The sequence below is a fragment of the Nyctibius grandis genome, chromosome 12 (assembly GCF_013368605.1).
Source record: "Nyctibius grandis isolate bNycGra1 chromosome 12, bNycGra1.pri, whole genome shotgun sequence".
In the NCBI taxonomy this organism is placed as follows: Eukaryota; Metazoa; Chordata; class Aves; order Nyctibiiformes; family Nyctibiidae; genus Nyctibius; species Nyctibius grandis.
Genome location: NC_090669.1, coordinates 18496540 through 18517628, shown reverse-complemented (window position 1 = coordinate 18517628; position 21089 = coordinate 18496540). Strand labels below are relative to the sequence as shown.

At 38.4% G+C, this 21089-nt stretch overlaps 1 protein-coding gene across 1 annotated transcript in view; it reads right to left on the bottom strand.

The window, feature by feature from the left end:
- Positions 1 to 3189: 3189 nt before the first annotated feature.
- PLCG2 (phospholipase C gamma 2) overlaps positions 3190 to 21089 on the bottom strand; it is a 63111-nt gene continuing 45211 nt past the window's right edge. Inside the window, exons 20-33 of the mRNA XM_068411117.1 lie at positions 20096 to 20276; positions 18680 to 18748; positions 17270 to 17379; positions 16364 to 16460; positions 15384 to 15450; positions 14960 to 15117; positions 12866 to 12968; positions 11715 to 11924; positions 10958 to 11103; positions 9834 to 9948; positions 8423 to 8590; positions 7698 to 7786; positions 4070 to 4254; positions 3190 to 3291 (exon numbers count right to left, since the gene is read on the bottom strand). Coding sequence (XP_068267218.1) covers positions 3249 to 3291; positions 4070 to 4254; positions 7698 to 7786; positions 8423 to 8590; positions 9834 to 9948; positions 10958 to 11103; positions 11715 to 11924; positions 12866 to 12968; positions 14960 to 15117; positions 15384 to 15450; positions 16364 to 16460; positions 17270 to 17379; positions 18680 to 18748; positions 20096 to 20276 — 1741 coding nt within the window. The 3' untranslated portion in view covers positions 3190 to 3248. The remainder of the gene's footprint in view (positions 3292 to 4069; positions 4255 to 7697; positions 7787 to 8422; positions 8591 to 9833; positions 9949 to 10957; positions 11104 to 11714; positions 11925 to 12865; positions 12969 to 14959; positions 15118 to 15383; positions 15451 to 16363; positions 16461 to 17269; positions 17380 to 18679; positions 18749 to 20095; positions 20277 to 21089) is intronic.

Sequence of the window (21089 nt, the reverse complement as noted above, 5' to 3'; positions counted from 1 at the left end):
TCCAGACTTTACTGTTTGAGTTGACCCAAATCTGATGCTCATTAGGGCTGAAGCTTACATCTACCTATCACTGAAAAAGGTCAGTTAGGAGTTACAAGTTAAACATGATCTTTGACCTTTTCCTTCTGCCCTGCTTGTTTGCAGCCAGATGAAGGGCAACAACCACCATGTCTATGGAAACAATCAATAAGTCAGTTCATCTTAAAAACACAGAAATACCCTTCCTCCAACCTCTAGCAGAACACACCATAACACACCAGCAGATCACTTTTCAATAAGAACTCACTCATACTGCCTCAAATGACTGGCAAAATTCATGAAATTCAATGAGCAATACTTAAACAAAGAAGCATCTGTCATCATTCACATCACTGCTGACATATCAAAAATTATTTATTAAAAATAAGTTATTTTAAGGATTTAAAACAGTTTCTACATGAATATAACAATTTAACAGATATTGTTAACTTCAAAAAATTTATAAATGTTTTTCCTCCTAGATTATAAAACTAGCACACACATTCAAGCCTGCTTTCATATTAAAACAGTTGCAACTGTGAAACCATGACAAAGAATTGAGAGGTGAAGTTTTGGAGTTAAAAGAATGCAAGAAACAAGAGAAGAGTTAGTACGTAGCCTTGCCCATCACTTGCAAGTCAACAAAACAGCCAATGCAGCATTTTCCTTCTGAATACAGTGTAACATTATACTCTGGGGAAAAGTCTTACTGTGAAATTAAATGGATTTTCATAAATACTGAGGAGTGTGTCTCATAACTTTTGACATCATGTGTGAACAATACGCACAAGACTTTTCAAAGGACTATAAAATGTGCTAATTCTTAAATATTTGCACAGCAGCAGCACAAGGAACTCCTGTGTTCACCACACAATGGCTGTCCTGTGTCAGGAATATACACACCAACAAAAGAAGCTGGGACAAATGGACAATTTGGTTATGTCTGCTCTGGAACTGAGCTTAAAAAAAAAACAAACATCCCCACAAAACAAAACAAAAAAAGCAACCACAGCAACAGCCTGGAGCTCTAGGGTTTGATCTCTGTAAGCCCTAGCATCTTGTAGTCTCCTGTTCTTTGTGATCAGTCCAAACCTAGCTGGTACTCAGCTGCCTATAAATCCTGTCCCATCTCTAGCAACAACCTCAGGACCTTCTAGACAAGGCTTCGGGCCACCTTGTCTGATCAACACTGACACCACAGTGTTCTCACAACATCAGGTGGGAATCATGGAGGCTGCTGAATGAAATATATAGCACAGGGACTGGACTGATCATATGACAAACTAACCACATCCTGGAACATACTACAGAATGCACGCACACCAAAGGTCCTCTCTGTCGAGGAACAGCAACTGGATCACCCCATTACAGCTGGAGACTGCAGATAAGCCCAGCTTTATACAGCAGTCTAGGTTACAGCTCCACCTCCCAAATCCACAGTTGATGTGATTTTTTCTTTGTTTGAGGGGGGTTTGCACCCATCTAATCCTTGAACAAGTCAATCACAACTGGGTACTGAGAGATTTCAGGCAGGAGAAAGAAGAGCAGAGAACTGCCTTTAACTTTGCTCTCTTCTCTTTTTCAGTTGGGTGATTAGTAATTAATTTCTTTATAATAAAAAATTTACAGAAGCTACCCCATTGTGGGACACACTATTAGAGCACTTTCATCTTTGAGACAAGACTGTCTTTACAGAATAACTAAAACCTCAAGGGGGTTCCTCAAACCATCATCTGTGAATGCACAATGGCATCAATTAAGTGCCTCTTGAAACAACAGAAGTCATCGCGTGGGGAGCAAGAGAAAGTGAAAATTGCTGAAGCAGCTTTATCAGGCCACAAATCCCAAATCCATGCTAGTTTTCTGTGATCAGAAATACAGCACTATGTATGCAGCATCTTCTGCCTCAGGCAGTCACTTAGACAGAAAAACTTAACTCCTCTGCACACATTTGAAAGTTAAAGTCAAGCATACAGATAGCAAAGCTCTACCCACGTAGAGATAAAGCAACTAGGAATTTGTTAGTAATAACATAGTGCTAGCACAAAGAACGAACACATACACAAATTACAACAACTGGTGTTAAATACGCCATCAAAGGACTTTGGTTCTGCTCTGGCAGGAAAACACACTTGCTAATCTAACAAGTTTTTTCATCTGTAACTCCATGTTCTTCATTTGATTAAAGCTATAACAATGATGTACCTCTATATTTGTGCATACTATCATTCTTGGATTAGACACATTTTGGGAAAACAGTCTAAATTTACAGAACACTATCATTTGACGCTATCATCCAAGTAGGATTGCAAGATTAAAAATGGATACTTCATTTAAAAATTAATTTCTAAGCACATTAGCAGCTGAAAGGATTCGCAAAATGATACTACACCAAAGTACATGCTTTTCAGAATTTGAAATACCCTTCCTTTCCGCAAACAAACAGGTATTTCCTACTGCATATCTTAAAACTTTTCCTTCCAGTGCCTTGAGGTTGTGAACATAGATTCACAGTGGCTATGAACACAGGTTCACACATTGTTTCTTTCTTAAACCTTTACAAAGAGTTCAACACAAAAAACACAACTACAGTCACAGAAGATATTTGGTTTCAACAAAATTAACATCTCATTCTCAAAAATGTAACAGAAAACTTTTAACAAGAGACAACAAGGTATGAGCTATCAGCTGCCCAAAATATTTTACACAGTATCAGAAGTACAATCTGCTGCCTTGGGCACTGTAACATACATGACGTGACAATGCTGGTGTAGATGTGCTTTTACAGCACATAATAAATTAAAAACTCACTACCAGTTAATCTTAAGGAGCCAGGTTGTCAAAGTGGTGTGATTCCATGCATGCAAATTATTGTGAATGTCTTATCTATAGCCTGCATACACAAATATAGTAGGTGATTTATACTTGTTCTTCAGGTATTGATAATGAGAAGTGAGGTCTATCCAACTACATGCCCTCAAATTTTAAAAATCTTGAATACACAGAAGGTCTGGCCTGCATAAAGGGTATGCTTCGTACAGAATATAAATTATTAGGAATTAAAAGAGTTTTTCTTATAGCAAGAAATTATTAAGGAAACCGATCTTTCCTCCTCCTCCTCTTCTTCCAGTCATTCAGTCTGATGAGACCGTCATTGAGCAGGATGGCCAGGATAAATTAATATCTCTTCTTGAATTGCACCATAAAGCACGCATCAAAGAGCGATTGCTTTAAGAGTAGAATTTGCTGTTACTGACTTTCTTCTCCTTTAATCTTAAGGGAAAAGAAAAGGAAAAAGTCAAGTCTACTAGGAACTTCTCAAACAGTCTACCAAGTTCAATTTACTTAGATTTGAACTGCAAGTAATGTATCAGCAACATGCACTGCAATTTTTTTCCTCAATAAAAAGGAGTAAAACAGTGATTCCTGCAGCTGTTCAGCACACATAAAAAAGGGTAAAAATATTTAAAGAAAAATCTTCCTCCCATCCCATCTTGAGATCTATTCCAGACTTCCTCCTGGTACATGAAGCCTCTGCCTGTCTCCCTCACACCCAGCCCGAAGGTGGCAGCAAAGAAAGATCCTTCCCCTAAGCTTTGGATAATGTACTGACACTTAACTGACAATTCTATGCTGTTACAACTCCATGCTGTTATCTTCTGTGGTTTGTTTGTGTATCTATCTGGAAGCATGTTCTGTTCCCACACATCTAATATGCTAAAGACATTTCCAGGGACATAACTTTGATAGTGTAGGAGCGAGGCAGCTTATTTATTTGGCTGTATATACTTCCAGGCTTTCCTCCTGGAAAGCAGGAGGAGTATAAACTCACAGGATTACATGTTTCACTGTGATCAGTGACACTGAGATTTCACTGAGCAGACATTTCACAGCATCTGCTGGCCTCTAGCGGCTTGCAGCCCAGCCTTGCTTCACTGAAGCCCTTCCTTGCTTCAGATATGCTCACTCATTTTGATAAATCCAAGATTTCCTTACCATAAATCATGCCTAGATAAAGCTGCCTTGGAAAGGAGAATGATTATCAACCTACCTGCGGTTGCACGTCTCTTGATATATCTGTAGTTTGTGCTCATTCACATTGAATTCTTTTAATATAGCATCTCTGTTAGGATTCCTTAAATTCGTATGGGTGTCATAAAGGAACAGCTGGTTATTAAGCTCCTCCTGGCGCTTCCGAAGTTGCCGACATGATGAATAAAGCTCTTCTTCACTTTCCTTCAAAACAATATTGGAAAAATCAATGTAACTTCTAAGACACATACCCAAAATGACACAGAATCAACATAGTTTGAGGGATTATTTTGTTTTCCTACACACATTCCATAATCTTTATAAAGAAGGTTTTATAAAATTTGTTTTATAAGATGTTTCTGGAATGTTTACAGAAACAAATTAAGAAAGCACTAAAAAAAGCCCCTCAGCCCCACAGCAGTAACAGTCATAACCTCTAACGGGTGCATCAGGGACGTTCCACCACAAGTCAGGAAATGTGTGTATCTAAAAACTTCTATTGGAATATTTTTCCTTAATAAAGCATGTCAGTCTGTTGAGGAAAGGACAGCAAATGGTTTGTCATAGTGGGATATCAGATTATAACAGTTTTAAACATATTTTTTAAAAAAGTTTAATTTTTGACTGTTCCATGGTATTTGTGTATTATGGAACATACTACCAGTCCTGGTGCTTTCCTATTGGAATCGAGACTGAAGGTGGAAATACTGACTAGTAAATAGGACCCCTAACAGCAGCAAGTACTCAGGTGATCAAGAAAGAAGGACAGATCCTGTGTTTCTGTGGAGAGATGGCAATTCAATACTTGCAGAGGAACTGACTAAGTATTTGAAGTATAATTTGCAGCAGTCTGAATTTCTGTTGTTATACGCGGCACACAGTAGAAACTCTCAAAATACTCCACAAGCATAAAATAATCATCATGATTCCCTTTATGGCTTCAAATTATTTTAATACTTCAAAGCTTTGGATGCAAAAGCTGTCTCCTTTATAGAGTTACTAGTGGGGAATAGCACTGAAGTCTTAATTTTCACATCAGCAGTAAAACAAGATACTCATCCTACAAGAAATGACATGCAATCAATAAATGCAATAAATCCAAACATGTTCAGAGGCAGCATACTAATATGAATGCCTCTTTCTGTACTCAGCCCAGATCGAGGAAAATTGACAGGTTAGCAACACCCTCAAGGGGTTTCAGAGCAACAGGATCCTTTCCTAAACCTTCTTTTCCCTCCTGAAACACATTCTTACAGCAACCAGGTATGAGTTAAAGCAACTGAAACAGCCTCAGCACTATGCTACTGATTAAGATTTAAAAAGTATTTTTTTCTTTTATTTTATTTATTTTTTTAAAGGGGAAGCAAACTTTGCATTCCCAAATTGCAAAGGGAAAAGCAGATTGCCAATTCCCAATTTGCAGGTGTAATCATCAAGATGCATATGTACTACTATTTGTTCTTGTAAATAAATGTATCCACAAAGCTAGACTTTAAAACCCCATTTAAGAATGTCCACTTCAATCTTTATGTTAAAAACATGTACACCATCGAGGCTGACGGTAATCAGAAAATGCTGAAAAGATACACACACTTTCTGAAGCAAGTAAACCAATTTTCAAGCAAATAAGACATGCTTCTAAATGTAACATCAACCTCAGTATAGTACAATTTCTACAATATCAAGAAAACTGGTTAACTTCAACAGAAACTGCATAAGGCCCCACATAATAATTCACAAATGTGCATGCTTATGTCTACAATATTCTTGCTTCTCTATTCCTGAGATATTCCACAGCCATCTGTAATTCCCCTTCATAATTCTGTATTTTATCTCCAACAGTATGTAGAATGGCTCTTTATATGAACAGGCCTGTTATTAAATTATATCATTTTATGGAGGGTCATCATTTAAAAAAAAAAAAAAAGGGCAGAAGAACAGATGGAGACAGCCTTGATCTTTTCTGATGTTTCTTGAATGCTCTGGCAAAAGTGCTAGAAGTTTATTAACCATGGCAAGTCTTGGTTTGCTGCAGACTGCCAAACAAAAGGAAAAATTTTTGAAAGTTCTCCTGCCTCTGCATTACCACCCAGAGACATCAGACATTGTTAAAACACAGAGCTGTGCTGCATCTTCATTTGGCTTAACAAGCAGAAGGGGCTTCAAGAGTGCGAAATGTGCTACTGTCAAAGGAGTCAGTGCTGACAGATTGGGAGACATACTGCTGCTATGAACAACGCTTTAAGAGCTACTCCTGCTCCAGGCAAATAATCATCTGAATTTCTGAAGAGAAACCACAGCAGGAGAAATTCACAATATATCTACAAGCGATGTCCATGCTCAACGTATTAGGCAACGGTGAGTTGCTGCCAGTTTTCTCAAAGGCAGCAAGCCAAAAAATAGCAGTTTATCAGGCCTCCTCCATCAGACTTGTGTCCATGAAATACAAACATTTTAAACGTTATCTTCAGAGGACATAGGTCTCTCTTGTTTACGCACACACTCTCGGTCTCAGCTTCTAGCCCTCTCCTGCTCTCATGACTCTGCTAGCCAACAGAAGGAACATACCATGGCTGCCAAACCCTGTCATTAAACAATCATGTTACATCATGTGTTATAAGGTGGCTTTGTAAAAATCATGACAAAGGACATTTGAAAAAGGCTGCCACTCCTTTGTGAGGAACAACGTGACTAAATTCAGTCATTTACATTTCAGTGTATGCAACTGCAGGCACAAATCCCTCCAGATAATGACTTAACAGTTAGCAGAAGTTGGTGTTTCAATCAGGAAAAATAACGTACACTCGTGTGAACTGCAGCGTAAGCCAGAATGGTTGTAAAAGACTACAAATAAGAAACTGGACTTCTTTTTTCTCTGAATCTGAAGGGTACTGGAAAGCATCCTGGAATACCCACTTTCCAGAAGCATCTTTAAACTTTCATCACATGGCCTCTATACCAGTGTATTTAAATTACATAAAATATTATTGAGATAGAGTCTGAGAATAATCCTGCTTCAAATCAACATATATAGCAGCACCTTCAGAACACCAACAAATGCTGTTCACAGATCAGCCACTTTAATGCCTGGCCTCATGAGCAAGGATGCATCATTATTTTTTCCCCTGTATGTTTACAAATACTAGAACCTCAATCAGGTGTTTTAGAGAGGCTTAAAAGAAGCCTATTAGCACTTCTGTAGGAACCAGAATATGTCTTCCACCTGATGGGCTGTTTATTTTAATGAAATTCTGGGAGAAATTACTCTCTTCTCTTCCTAAAGTGATTTCTTTTTATGTAGGACCTTTAAGAAAAGATTATTCTACAAAGTCAAAGCTGAATTTAGCTAGCTTTGCATGGCATCAGTCAGTTAACAGGGGAAGACAATGACCATGCTGTTACAGAAAAAACTAGTGGAGGTAATGAGGCTTTGTTAGTGCATTATTTCTTTTAACAACTGTGTAACCTGTCCACCCAGAGGGAGAGTAACTCAATTTGCGTTATTGGTGTTCCTCAGTACCTACAGAAGAAATGCCTGGCAATAGCACATCAGACACAGAACAGAAAACTAAATCCTAATTTCCTGGTTTCCACAAAGAACTAATAACATACACTCTAAGAGCACAAAAAACCCCAGTGCTTCTCACCAGAACTTGTTGCATTTCACAGTGAACCAGAAGTGAGGCCAGCTCTATATCTTCACTATAGCCGTTCTTGAGAGGAACTGATCTAAAGCCTGGGGGCAGGAGGGAACATATACGAAGGACAATTAGAGTCATGACAAAGGGTTATCTGCAGTCACAAAAAATGGTGCATATAGTCCTGAGGGCTAACAGATCCTTCATTGCTGAAATGCTCCACTGCTGAGAGCACGCTTTGCTATGACAATTACAGGGAAGCAAAGGGCAAGAATGACAAAACTGAAAAACACACGATTTCACATGCTCTTGAAAACTAAAGCCAGAAGCAGAGGAAAGCGGAAAACTTACTCTATATACATGCACATCTAAGGTAATTAACAAAAAAAATGCACTGACACCAAACCAGAAAAACAATCTTCCCAGATTTTACTCAGAGCACATAACCCTGTTGCTGAAATGGAGTATGTGGTAAAGACAGTGCAAATGATTCTACATAATGCTTTCCTATCTCAATTTTTAAAAAAAGGAATTTCAAGAGGGTGAGAGGATTATTTTAAATACTTATACGCCACACGCCCAGTATCATAATAAACAATGGATTAAAGGAACTCGGATCAACAGAGCACTTGTCCTTTGGCACGTTGTAGCGGCTACTGGGAGCAAAGTCACAATACAACAATGCTGAACAGCATCTTTCTGACTTAGCCTTTTATTATACCCACTGATCTTACCTGATTTGATTCCTTTGATGGGAAAAGTGGCGTGTGCTAAGAAATTGGCATCACTGAACATATCCTCCTCATAAACAACAAAGCGCAGAAATGCTAGATTTGGATCATAAATTTCAAATTTCACTTGCTCTGGACAGGGTGCCCAAACTGGATTAAGGCCATTGTCATCTGTAATGAAAAGGTAACGTTAGCAGTATGAAGCAATAATTTCACTTCATTCACATATGGGTATGTATCCCAGGACGTTTTCTCAGGATACAAAGGCCCCAAAATCCTATTTACCATCTGTCTCCTGTTGTAACCTTGCTTCAGAAGGTTTGTATTTGTTTATTGGGGGGGGGGGGGGGAGATAGAAGGAAACTTGGCAGGGATGGAAATCTATTAAGAAAAGCTATTATTTGTATTTAAACATATAAAACCTCCTTAGACATGTATTTGTAAAAAAAAAAAAGCTAATTCATTGCTCATATTCATGAGCCTCATGCTCCATATCAGAGTAAAAGCACGAAAAGCACTGGGAAGACTAATGCACAATGGCCCAATTCTTAGAGTCATTTATGGAACACCAAGTAATATGGTATGTGTAACACAGCCAGGAAGTTTGCTCTCTACAGTCTTGGTCACTCCCCACAAAAAGTTAATATCATAATCCTCTTCTCTGAAGTACTGAAGAGCCACCATGCACATTTTGCTCCTGATCCTGTGTTTATCTTCCACTGGTATCAGTGGTTTGGATAATTAGAACCAAAGCCTCTTGTCTACTGGAGGAACATGGCTACATCCAGAAACATTAAATGGTGAAATATTAAGTGGCTGAGTTATTGTCCCATTTCAGTGCACTTAAATGAAGCTCGCATACACACAAACACACACATACATCCCTTATCCAGAACTCACCAGGAGTGAGCTTTGATCAAACTTCTATTGTGTTGCAAGTGATATGACTTTACAGTCATATACACCCAAGCTGTCTCCAAGGGGATGCCAGTCTTAGAATTCAAGTTTAAATAAACACAGACTGGATCTCACAGTAGTAACTCCCCATTTGGGCCAGACTTTTGGGAACCGACTAGCACTGCTGGAGGCACTTTCAAGACACCAGTTTTTAAAATATGCAAATACACAAGCTTATGCATAGGCAAAAACAGAACAGAATTGTGACTGTTTTGGTTTTTTTTTTTGAACAAACTGCAACAGTACTTTTTTTTTTCCTAAATTTGATATACATTGAAGGAAGAGAATAATATTGCATGACTCATCAGTCCAAAGCAACAGTTAACTTATTTCTCCCTCTACAGGTTGCTGGCCAATTAAAAACAACATAAATTCATGGTTATCCTCTACTCATGTTATTTAAGTGCACTAGAAGTGTAACCATATCCCCACAAAACAGAAAACTGCAGATACTCACTCACAACTGTTGTCTTGAATTTGTTGTTATCATATTCAGCCCCACAAATTTCTACCTCTACAAAGGGACAAGCGATGCTTCTACCAGGTTTAGGGAGATGACGAGCACCTAAAACCTGCAAAAGCAACTGTAAATTATAACCACCTCCACGGGAAACTTGGCACCATTATTTCTGTACAGAAGGCCGCCTACAGGACTGGGGGTGTGGGAGAATCCAGAGAAGATGCAAAAATACACACTCCTCCTCTTGAATATGTTTGCATGTATTAAACATACTATCTATGCCACCAATATAGTATCTTTCATTGTTTGGGTAATCCAATGATTTTTATTGCAAGATACTGTTGCTGACATTCATGACACACAGCATGAAGTTCCAGACCAGGCCTGTAACATAAGTTTTGTGATCTTTCCTCAGCCTTTATTACATATCTGTTTTAAGACATTCCTGCTTTACATTCACAGCCCCTCTTGACCTCTTCTCTAAACTGTAGTGTAAAGCAGTTAATGTGTTTCTTCCTGCTCAGAAAACATATTGTTAAAGGACATCTCTTACTGTATAGCAACTGAGAACAGAAACAAGTTGAATTTCTGCTTGGCACCAGAAGACAACATGGCATAATTTTCACATGATAAACCCATCTCTTCATGCAAAATGAGAATGACATACTGATTAAGTCACAGTGTACCAAATATGATGAAGGGGGGGATCAGCTTATTATTTTTTCTGCTTAGTTTCTATATTTCATTATAAATATCTTTCTTCCACACCGGAAATCTCTGAACTAGTTAGTATGCTGCTAACCAATCTCCAACAGGACCCTTCTATTGAGAAGTCATTAGATTGGAAACGCAAGTTAATTCATTTGGAATCTTTATTAGCAATTATATAAAATTATCCCAGGACTGTGTTTTCAGTCCTATAGCATGTGCTTCATTAGCATGATAAAGATATATATTTCTTTTCAGGAACCAGTGGAATTAGTTTTATTCTCAAACACACTGACATTTTTAAAAAGTATTTTGACAATCTGTCAGATCTTGCTCTGAAACATAATAGCTTTATTTTTAGTTTTATATATATTTATGTCTTGTAAAAAACATAATTTACAAAAAAGATTTACCCTCACTGTCATAATCATTTGCAATTTCCTCTTCGAGTCATTTGGCATTGGGTCATATTCTTCATTTCGCATGCTTTCTGGCTGCAGAACATAGCCAGTGCGTCCGTTAAGTGAAAACAAGGCATGGTTCAATTGCATGTATTTATCTAGGGAGAGAGTTAAACAGTCATAACAGAAGATCACCATTTGAATAAAGCTACAGGAGTACCAGACTAATGGCTCCTCTCTGCAATTCTTTCTGGTGACCTCTTAACCAGAAAGAGCTGGAAATGGAAGCTGGAAGACTCAGTTCCCTTCAGTAACTGAACCTGGCAGGCCATTTCTCACCAATTTTAATCCTGATAAACCCATTTCCATTCACAATTAGTTTCCTATCAATGTGTCATAAGCTAGCTGGGCCCTTACCAGAAAGTTGAGTACAGCCTTCCCTGTGGCTCAACAACTGTTCATGCACCTGAAACTTACTGTAAGTATCTCTGCTTGCTTACCACATGGAGACCAAGGTGAAATAAACCTTTTAGAGTTTGGGGCTAGTTAGGATCAGAGACAGGGCTTCTGGAGACTGATTTTTGGGGACCAGCTCTATCAGATGATCTACACATTCAAAACCAAACTTTAGTTCTTGCACATCCCTTCTTGCTGGGAAGTACAAATAAATAGGACAGCCACAGTGACTAGAATGGCAGAGGGGCAAGAAAGGGGCTCGTTTATGGTGAAACGGAAGGTGGATTAGACCCTTTTTTAAAGAGAATATTACCTGGAGTTTGGAAGTTAAGAGCCACCATCTGGGAGCCACAAAGCCAGAGGCGAAATGGGTCGTAGTTGGACGAGTCGACCCTCTGTCCTTTAGGATAGACACGTGTCAGTCCCTTCAGGTTGTATTTCAACAACTCAACTGGCTTTTGCTTAACAATGCTCTCTGCCTTCGTTTCCACAAAAGAACGGATTTCTTTGAAATCAGGATTTTCTACACAGGGGAGGGAGGAAAAAGAGAGGTTACTAAGGGAAGAAAGAAGTCGACGTTTATACTGCGTTTCTCCTAACACTTTGTTTTACTTTGTTTTGCTTTGTCCTTTAATGCAATAATTGGCACAGTTTTCATGCAGACACGGCAAATTGGTTGAGCATCAAGCCTGAAAGTTAAAATTGCCTGCCTGCCACATGCTTTGCAGCAGGGCAGATAAGAGTCTACAGTCATGTTCTCATCTCATCGTTGCTAATAATGCACTTCTGACCACTATAACACATATTTAAATGGGGAAAATGGGGAAAAGAAAGGGTGAGCCAGGGTTAGCCAATGCCTCAAACAATGACTATAATTATAATGTCTTAACCACACTGACAGCTTATTAAAACGTTTGCAAAGAAACTTAAGGAAGAAGGGCACATTTTCTGGCTTCTCCAGCAGCAATAACAAAAAATTGGAATAAGAAGCACATATTTCAGTGTCAGATTCCATACCCACACTTACACAGACCCCAGTTCTCATTTATATTATGAAACCATGTACCATTCCAATAGCTTACATAAATGGCAAACAGGTTCTTACAGTAAAATTATATCATGCACAACAAATCCATTTTGAAGGTTTTTACAAACAAATCACAAGTGTTCAGCCGGAGTTTTTCATCTGAAAAAAGTCAATTGACACATAACGAGTGAGCTTACCAATTAAAGATACCTACGAGAGGGTCTCTCTAGTTAACTAGTTAGAAATCTGTGACAGTTGAACAGCACCAAGTTCCCTAGTGTACAATTTCAAAGCACCACTGAAAACTGCATGGGTGAGGCAGAACTTTGTTTTCCAGTACAGAAAGGACAGATTTTACCTTCAGTTCTAAAATTTAAACTAACATCTGTAGAGATAGTAGAAAGGGTAAAACTCAGATGAAATATTAAAGGAAATACCTAAATTGTCCTTGGTTTTGCTTGTTGGCTTGCAGTAAATTACCAGATCAGATAATTCAATAGCAATCAATTGATTCTTTTCCCAGTATTTCCTCCTGTTCTCCTGTAAAATGTAACAAAGTTTTAGATTACAGATACACTGAGTATTATGGTACAGTAGCTCCAGGGTATACTCTAATGAAATGACAAAGTTGATGCATTATTTGTTGCCCAGATTCCTATCTGATACTTTAGACACTTGCATAGATGTAATGTACTTTAAGACCCAATGCAGAGAACAGGCTAACCAAGTGGTTTTGGGTTTTAGTTGGGGGTGGGTTTTTTGGGAGGGGTTGTTGTATTGGTTTTGGTTTTTGTTGTTGTTTTTTTTTTTTTAAGCAAGTGTTTCAGTGCTTCCCTGATCAGTCCTAGCAGGAATCCTGGCAACAATTTTTTTTTCTTTTAATGTGGCTCTACTCAATTTTAGTTACGTTCTCAACTCTATATCTCATATAACTGCAAATAAATGCAGAAAAAATGCAAAGGGTAGTGAAGTGTCTCTCTATTTATTTACAATCCTGAGCAATCCAGAGGACTTAAGTCTTGTTAATAACTCCCAAACAGCTAAATTCAAACCCCATGAGCATCATTCCTGTAGTTTTCTATTTGTGCACCAAACCAATAATGTTATGTATGGAAAATCACGTGCAATCCTGTTGTCATCATCAGTAATAAACACACTATCGTCTTCCATGTTTGCAAGTACCTGCTCTGTGGAAGCTGAGCAACGGTCCCTACAACCAGAGAATGGGAACTACTGAAATCAGCAAGACTTGTCCTGAGTGGAGACATTTGGGCTGGAGGCTTTTCAGACATAAGCAATTAGTTTTAAAGCATCTTTGAACACAGACTGTTTAATACTTCCCTAACTGTACAGAGTGAGAAAAAGCTGCCAAGCTCCTGAAGAGCCATTGATGTACCATGAAAAACATTCCATTTAGAGACACTTCGTCTAGGTCATGTTTCTCTTTTTCTCATTTTTATTTCTAAATGAAAGCCTGGCATAAGAACTGCATCTCTCCTCCCCCAACAATAGGTCAACAGCTCCTAGTGCTTCTTTCCTTGCTGAATTTGCAGTCCTCTGCTTGAGACACCAACTTGCCTGCTATAAATAGGATTATGATGACCCTCAGAGCATTACCACTCCAGAGTACAGATAAACAGCATGAGCCAACATGATACTGAAACACATTTTTCATCACTCGTATCACCCACTTAACAATAAAAGTGAATAAAAGCAACAAAGGAAAGAGTATACTTAAGCATAGTCACTTTAAGGGCTTTTTGGTCATGTCAAAGACTTCTTAAATACTAGAAAAGATGACAGGGAGGTAAATTAATACATCAGAACAGGAAAAGCAAGTCCTGAAGAATGTCTTTAAGCAGCAGTACTCACAGAGGGATGTAAAAGCTAAACTTAGGCAGAATCCTTTAATCTTTAGGCAAGGATTTGGAAATACAACTATTGAAGATCTGGTAAATCCAGAATGTGCCTATTAGTTACAAATAAATAAAGTATTAGCCGAACAATTCCAAATCAGTGCCACTGCATTCACCGGAAAGCACAGTTAGTAAACAAGACTAAGAAGTTAGTAAACAGGATTAAGAAGAGTTTAGGCAAAGGCAGCTCAGATTTCACATATACTCACTCGTGGATTCACAACTCTGAACAGAACAGTCTGGTATCTGAATTTCTTCTGCTTAACACTACGATTGAACCAGTGTAACCAGATGTAAAATTGTAATGGTACCTACTTTGTACTGCTAAGCATGCTTCTCCACTGAGGTGCAGGGTGCAACACAAACAGTACTCTGCTAAAAACTACGGTTACCATAAATTTACATAAAATACTAATTTACATAGCATTCCCAAAAGAGTTTAGGGAACAAGATTCACAGCATCAATAAAATGAACAGACAAAGAGCAATGTGCAAGAGAGTGAAGGATCAGGTCTCAGCAAGGTTTAGCAGTGTATGGCAGCTAAAGACAAATCCTATTGTAAATTTATAGCAGTACATTATAAAAACCAACAACAGACAGATTTTTATCAATACCTCTTCTGTAGTTTTCCAAGTGATTTCACGGATACTTTGGTACCATTCAAAGAGTTCTTCTACTTTATCAGTTGCAAACTCAACACATGGATCTTCTGGATTCTTAGGTTCCAGAATGAAGACAAAAGGCTTCTTGTGTTTCCCTTGGGGCATTTTCACTGTTAGGCAACACAGTAGCAAGAAATTTACACTAAAATCCAACAGTAGTTCTTCTATGCTGTCACTGTTGATTTATTGCAGCAGTTAGTATCATAAAGTTTCATCATATTAATTGTATTAGCTATATTAATACAAGTAGGTGTTTTGTTTGGTTTTTTTTGTTTTTCTTTTTTTAAAAAAAAAAAATCTTTCCTGCTAAACATAAAAGAGCCTACTCAACACAGAAAGCTCAGGAGTCCACATGTAAGCATCAGAAAATACATACCAACATTGTACGTATTGAGTACCAGTATGCCCCGACACAGAGAGCCTAATGGATTGTCCTCGATAATCTGAAAAACATGAGTTAAATCTCACCTTAAATCTTCTCAAGTGACTGTGCACAGGACATTAACAAATATAATCACGCACCATTAAATCTAACCTCAGTTTCACTGAAAGCATGCCCACTATAATGTTTAAAAGCCTGTTTCCATATCAAGAATTTCTCATTTTGAGACACACATGAGAATCTCTACAGTAAGAGTAGTCAAAATGAGGAGTGCAGCTTCTGTTCTGAGACAACTGCTCTTTTTCCAAAACTGCCTAAAGCTGCAATGACTTGGGGGCGGGGGGTGTGTGTGTAATCTAATACATGTGTTTTCCTCAAAAGACTGGCAAATCATTGGAAGCACTTTAGAACAACAAAAGAATTCAACATTTTATTTTTAAAACTCCAAAATGTCAAAACTTCTTACTACTGAGTTTTGTTTTCTTTTGTTGAAGAGATCTTTGCCCAATACTCTGGACTAGATTTTTAGACATTTTGAGAAACAGTATAGGGTTAGTTATGCATAAAAACTTAATAATGGAGCGTGAAATGGCTAGTAAGATGTGTTTGGACACATAGTTTTCTTACTTGCAAATATTAAGGCAGTAATTATACAAGCAAACTAGTTAAAAGGTTTCAGACACATTATTGTTTAGCCAAACTATGTGAAAAATCTAAACTGGAATGAATTTCATTAGCAGGAAATCATTATAATCTCCTAAAACCCCACCAAATCAGCTGTCTCCTTAAGCAGCTTTCTATGAGGGATGTCCTGACAAAAACATTCAGCAGCAGAGAACAGTGAAGAATGCATTCATTTCTCTGTTCTGTTCTCTCAAACACAGCATGCAGAGTCATAATTCTACAAACCAGACTTCCACTTCCAGTAGGCAGCATCTTCTAAGGAAACATAGTGGACAAACCTTAACCCTCACCTGGCTTTCAAGCTCAGCAGAGTTACCAGATGACAGGTCTTCAACATAATTAGATGGAAAATAGTGTTGGACCTTTTCTCCATAATCCCCCTTCCACCTGAATTTAAAAAGAAAAGTATATATAGAGAAAAAAAAACAGTAAAAGAGCTTCAATAGGCCATTAATGAAGCAATAATCCTCAAGAAATTGGTCATTAATACCCCATACTAGCTTGTCTAGCTGGCTATCACCAAAATATAAGTAATGAAGTAGCTAAAAGCTCTAACAAAGTGATCATTAACTGTAGTAACAGATGATTTCAGAGGGATTACAGTTACTGTAAACTGCAATTAATGACTTAGGAGGCTTTTTCCCCCTTCAGTACTAAAAATACTATTATGTGGTTGATTACCCTGCAGAAACTACAGGGAACCATTAGATTCCCAAGCTTTCCAAGCAATTTACAAGCAAGCTAAGAAAGAAAATCTCTTATGAAAGGAGACTGTACAGATAACTAAAAAAGGTCAGTTTGATTCCCGAGAAGTGCTTAGCAGAGCAAGGAAAGAAAGACAGCAATGACGACAATGATAATAGATGCGTGACTTCCCAGAATAGACAAGTGTTCGGGAAGGATGAATGTAGTAAAGGAAAAATACTGGATACACTGGGCTGTAGAGGTTCTGCATGCTGAGGTTATTGCTGTAGGATAGAAAAATGGAAAAGACATGAAAGGAGACTTGAGGATGAGGGGGTTTGGTTTTGGTTTTTTTTTTTTAAATACACTGGCATGAAGATTTGTAAGACCACAATTAATAAGCAGCAATCAGACCATAGGCAAAGTTTTTAAAAACTACTATCCAAAGCTCTGTTTTTTCCTCCATCTAGTAAGTCACCAGAAGTTCTGCTATGAGGAATCTTTGTCCTTACCAGCCTCCAGTTTCTTTTGTGACATTATGAATTAAAGCTCCTCGGGAGAAGCTCAATTCATCACTTCTTTTGGCTCTGTAGTCATACAAGGCTTTCACTGTTCTCTGAGGCTTTAAAGAGAAACAGAGCAAAAGGGTCATCTAGGGGGATGGGTCATAAAATGATCAATAATGCAATTTAAAAAAAAAAAAAAAAAAGAGAGAGGGGATTGGATCGCTTTTTTTGTTAGGAAGCTTAGAAAACATAATACTAAAGTTCCAGAGTGACATCTATTGGTGGAAGCAAGTGATGCTACTGAACTGCTACTCTTCAAGTATTAGCTTGCAAAATAGAAAAAGAGAAAAGGAATCTTTTTTTGGCTTGGTGCAGCATAATTAGCAGGGGGAAGAAAACCACACAGTGAAATATCAATCCTCTATCTTCATTACATGTATTCATATGCAGTTGGAGTTTGTAGGCTTAGATGCCTACAAAGCCTCCACTTCACATCAGCCATCCTGCTGGTCACATTTCCTTTAGGAAGACACTCAGTTTTAGCAGGCCGAGCATTTCTTTATCTTGAATTTACTACTGCCCAAATTCTTCAGCAGCAATGCAAATTCCTTGGCCAAAAAACTAAAAAGAATTACAGCCACAAAATTTACAAGCAGGTGAACTTTTATGAGAATTTACAAGTAGGCAGGCCCTAACAAGAATTAGAGATTAAGTAGATGTTTGCGGTGCCACTTGTCTTTAAAACATTCTATGTATCTTTAAAGAAGACAAACGTCAATAACTCATTAATAAACCAAAGACCATTTTTATACAGAAAGCACATAAACTCTGCACTTATTTGTGCATGCAGGCCATGTTTGCTAATGGAACTGTGATAATTTTGTGCACAAATAACAGTGCTCGTAAACACACAGACACACACACGCAAACACACACAGACACACACACTTGGCATGTACATGTTATACTTCCTTTCATGAAGATTTGGCCTTCTCAGAATGAATCTTCTCATAGGTTATCTAACTTGGGGGTCTGTACATGTTGTACTTCCTTTCACGAAGATTTGGCCTTCTCAGAATGAATGTTCTCATAGGTTATCTAACTTGGGGGCATACCTGCATAAGCATGCACGCCAAATCAAATCGCCTCCACAGACTCAACAGCAAAAAGTGCCCAAATCCCCAGTATGGATGAATCAATGCAGGATTTGGACCAAGAAAACGTGTGGGTACAAGTTTTAAAGACATGCTAGAAAAAAAGTCACACCTGTTAAAGTTCTGCTGTCCAGTCCCCCATAAATCAAGCAGCCTAGCGCTTTCAATTATCCTTTTCATTACTGCTAGTAGGATATCAAAAAACAAGTCTCATAATTTTCAGAAGTCTACAGTAAGTGTGAATATCTCTCTTTAAGCATACCACTGTAGGGGTGATTTCACTGGGTTCCACATACATCTTGACATCATAGAGGGAGTTAATATCTTTTTCCTAAAAACAGGAAGAAGGAAAAAAAATAATGAAGTTACAGGAATCAAAAATTATAAAAATACTTAATGTTACTAGAACATTCATTGCTGAAACCACCTTCCTGACAATACACAGGCAAACAGAAGAGGAGGAAAGCCAGACACTTATGTTATGCTCATTTCTATAGTTGAGCATAGCTGAATATGAGTTTGTTGTTTGTTATTTAACCTGTCTATGCCTCAATTTAATGAACAGTAAAACACAATGAAACAGCATTACCTCACAAAGGTATCTGTTAATTAGTCAAATACCTTTGAGATAGTGAGTACCCATCTATGCGCAACCTGGGAAGACAATACCTACACTTATCATTTCTGTGTTACAGGATTTTAGTTCCAGTATTGGTTTCACTGTTAAATAAAAATTCCAAAACAATATACACAGTCATATTTTTCGTTTTATTATCTCCTTGTGTTCCCATTTGGACCTAGTCCTAGGATACAGAACTGTAGCTATAGGCAACATTATCAAAAATCCTGAGGTCTAAAATCTTTTCAGTCCCTTTTAGTCTCCCCAGAAGAAACAAAAAACACAGACTTCGATTTCCTCAAACATGCCAGACCTGTTTTTCCTGCAGCTTCTAACAGACATATATTTGAAAACATAAGACAGCATCTCGGGCTTTCAAAAGCCAGCTACCTCGGCAACGCTCTCTTGTCATGAAACACATCCACCCAGAAAGCAGGCTGCTATCCTAAGCTAATTATCCAGGCTCCTAGTTTAGTCAATGGACAGACACAAGTATCTCTTGGGGAGATTTCCTCATGTTTATCTCAAAGAGTGAGCCTTCTGAGGTACCTCTCACTTTTTACCACAGAAGGCAGTTGGACGCCACCCCTGAGATGGCTCCAGTGTGGTGAAGTGAATGCCACTGCCTGTCCAGAGCAAGAGGCACAGCAGAATATTTCATTTTTTCTGAAATGCTTAGCAATTGGCATCTGCATGATGATTTTAAGATCTCTGCCCACTTCAACAACAGAAGAGAGGGCCAACTACAGGCAAGGCTACTATGAAAAACCCATGTTAGCAGCAGCAATCCCCCGCTTCACAGAGCAGCTTTTCTAATCAAATCACGAGGAAGGCAAGAGTTGACCTGTAATCAAAGATGAAGCTCTTTCCTTCACATATCTCAAAACCTTTGTGAGGGAAGTCAGTATAACCATCTCAATTTCACAGATAAGAAAACTGTCTGCTTAACCTACCCCAAAGGTCATCTACCACAGCCAGACTGAACCCAGCTACCCCAGGTCTAGATCTGGGACTCCATCCACTAGAGCAACTGGCACTCGTACAAAGACCATCCCTTACCGTGCTGTAGCGCTCCAACAGCTCCTCAGTCACCGGGTAACGCAATTTCATTTTTCTGTACAGTGGATGCTTCTCATAGTACGTTACCAGCTCCACTAAACTCTCAAAATAGGCTGAGGTTCCAAGCACAAAATGTCGACCTTCTTGCTGAATTCGGAAGTGCTTCACCTTCCCCTCCGCTCTGTGAAACAAGTGCAGGTGCTGTAAAAGGTATTGGTACTTGCAGTGAGAGCATCAGTGCTGCAAACTGGACCAAAACCGCTTTTTGCATCTTAATCACGTGAAGTAATTTCTCCCTCTTCCAAAGCCTCTTTTATTCAAATTGAATTCCAGTTCCCTGATTAAATTCACAAAAAAGACATTCTCACTTTTCTATGATGTACAGGGCCTTGGGACAAATCCAAGTTTTTGCTTAGATTAAATTTCCCTATTTTTTTCCTCTACAGATAGGTGTCATCTTCATATTAACACAAACGTCTCTGATCAGACTGAGACTCCCTCTGGAATCTGCTGATGATGATCTGCCACTGTACCTAAGCGACAGACACACTCCCCTCAAAATGAGTAGCTGTCTCTTCCCTATACTCATTTGCATAACTACAGGAATAAATTTTGAAACAACGAAAAAAAAAATCTCTTGCGCTTGAGCACAAGGTTTGTGCTTGCACTGATAACAGTAAAACCATCCACTGACAACCATCCCACCCACAGAAGACCCCTGGATCCTTTTCAAGCTGCTGAAGTTTTGGTACTTCTTGTTTTTCTCACTGCGAAATGGTTTTTTTTGAGATGCTGCAGTTCAAGTTACTTCAATATTCACCTTGGTAACAGCAGAAAGGTTAAAACCAAAGTACACAGGGGATAGGGGAATTCTGGACATCTTCACACAGTAAGGCATGTAAATAAGATGAAAACAAGTATTTGTTTTTCCAAAGCAATTTTATATGTTGCAGAAAGGCGCATTTTCAAAGAATGCAATTTGATTTGAAGGCAC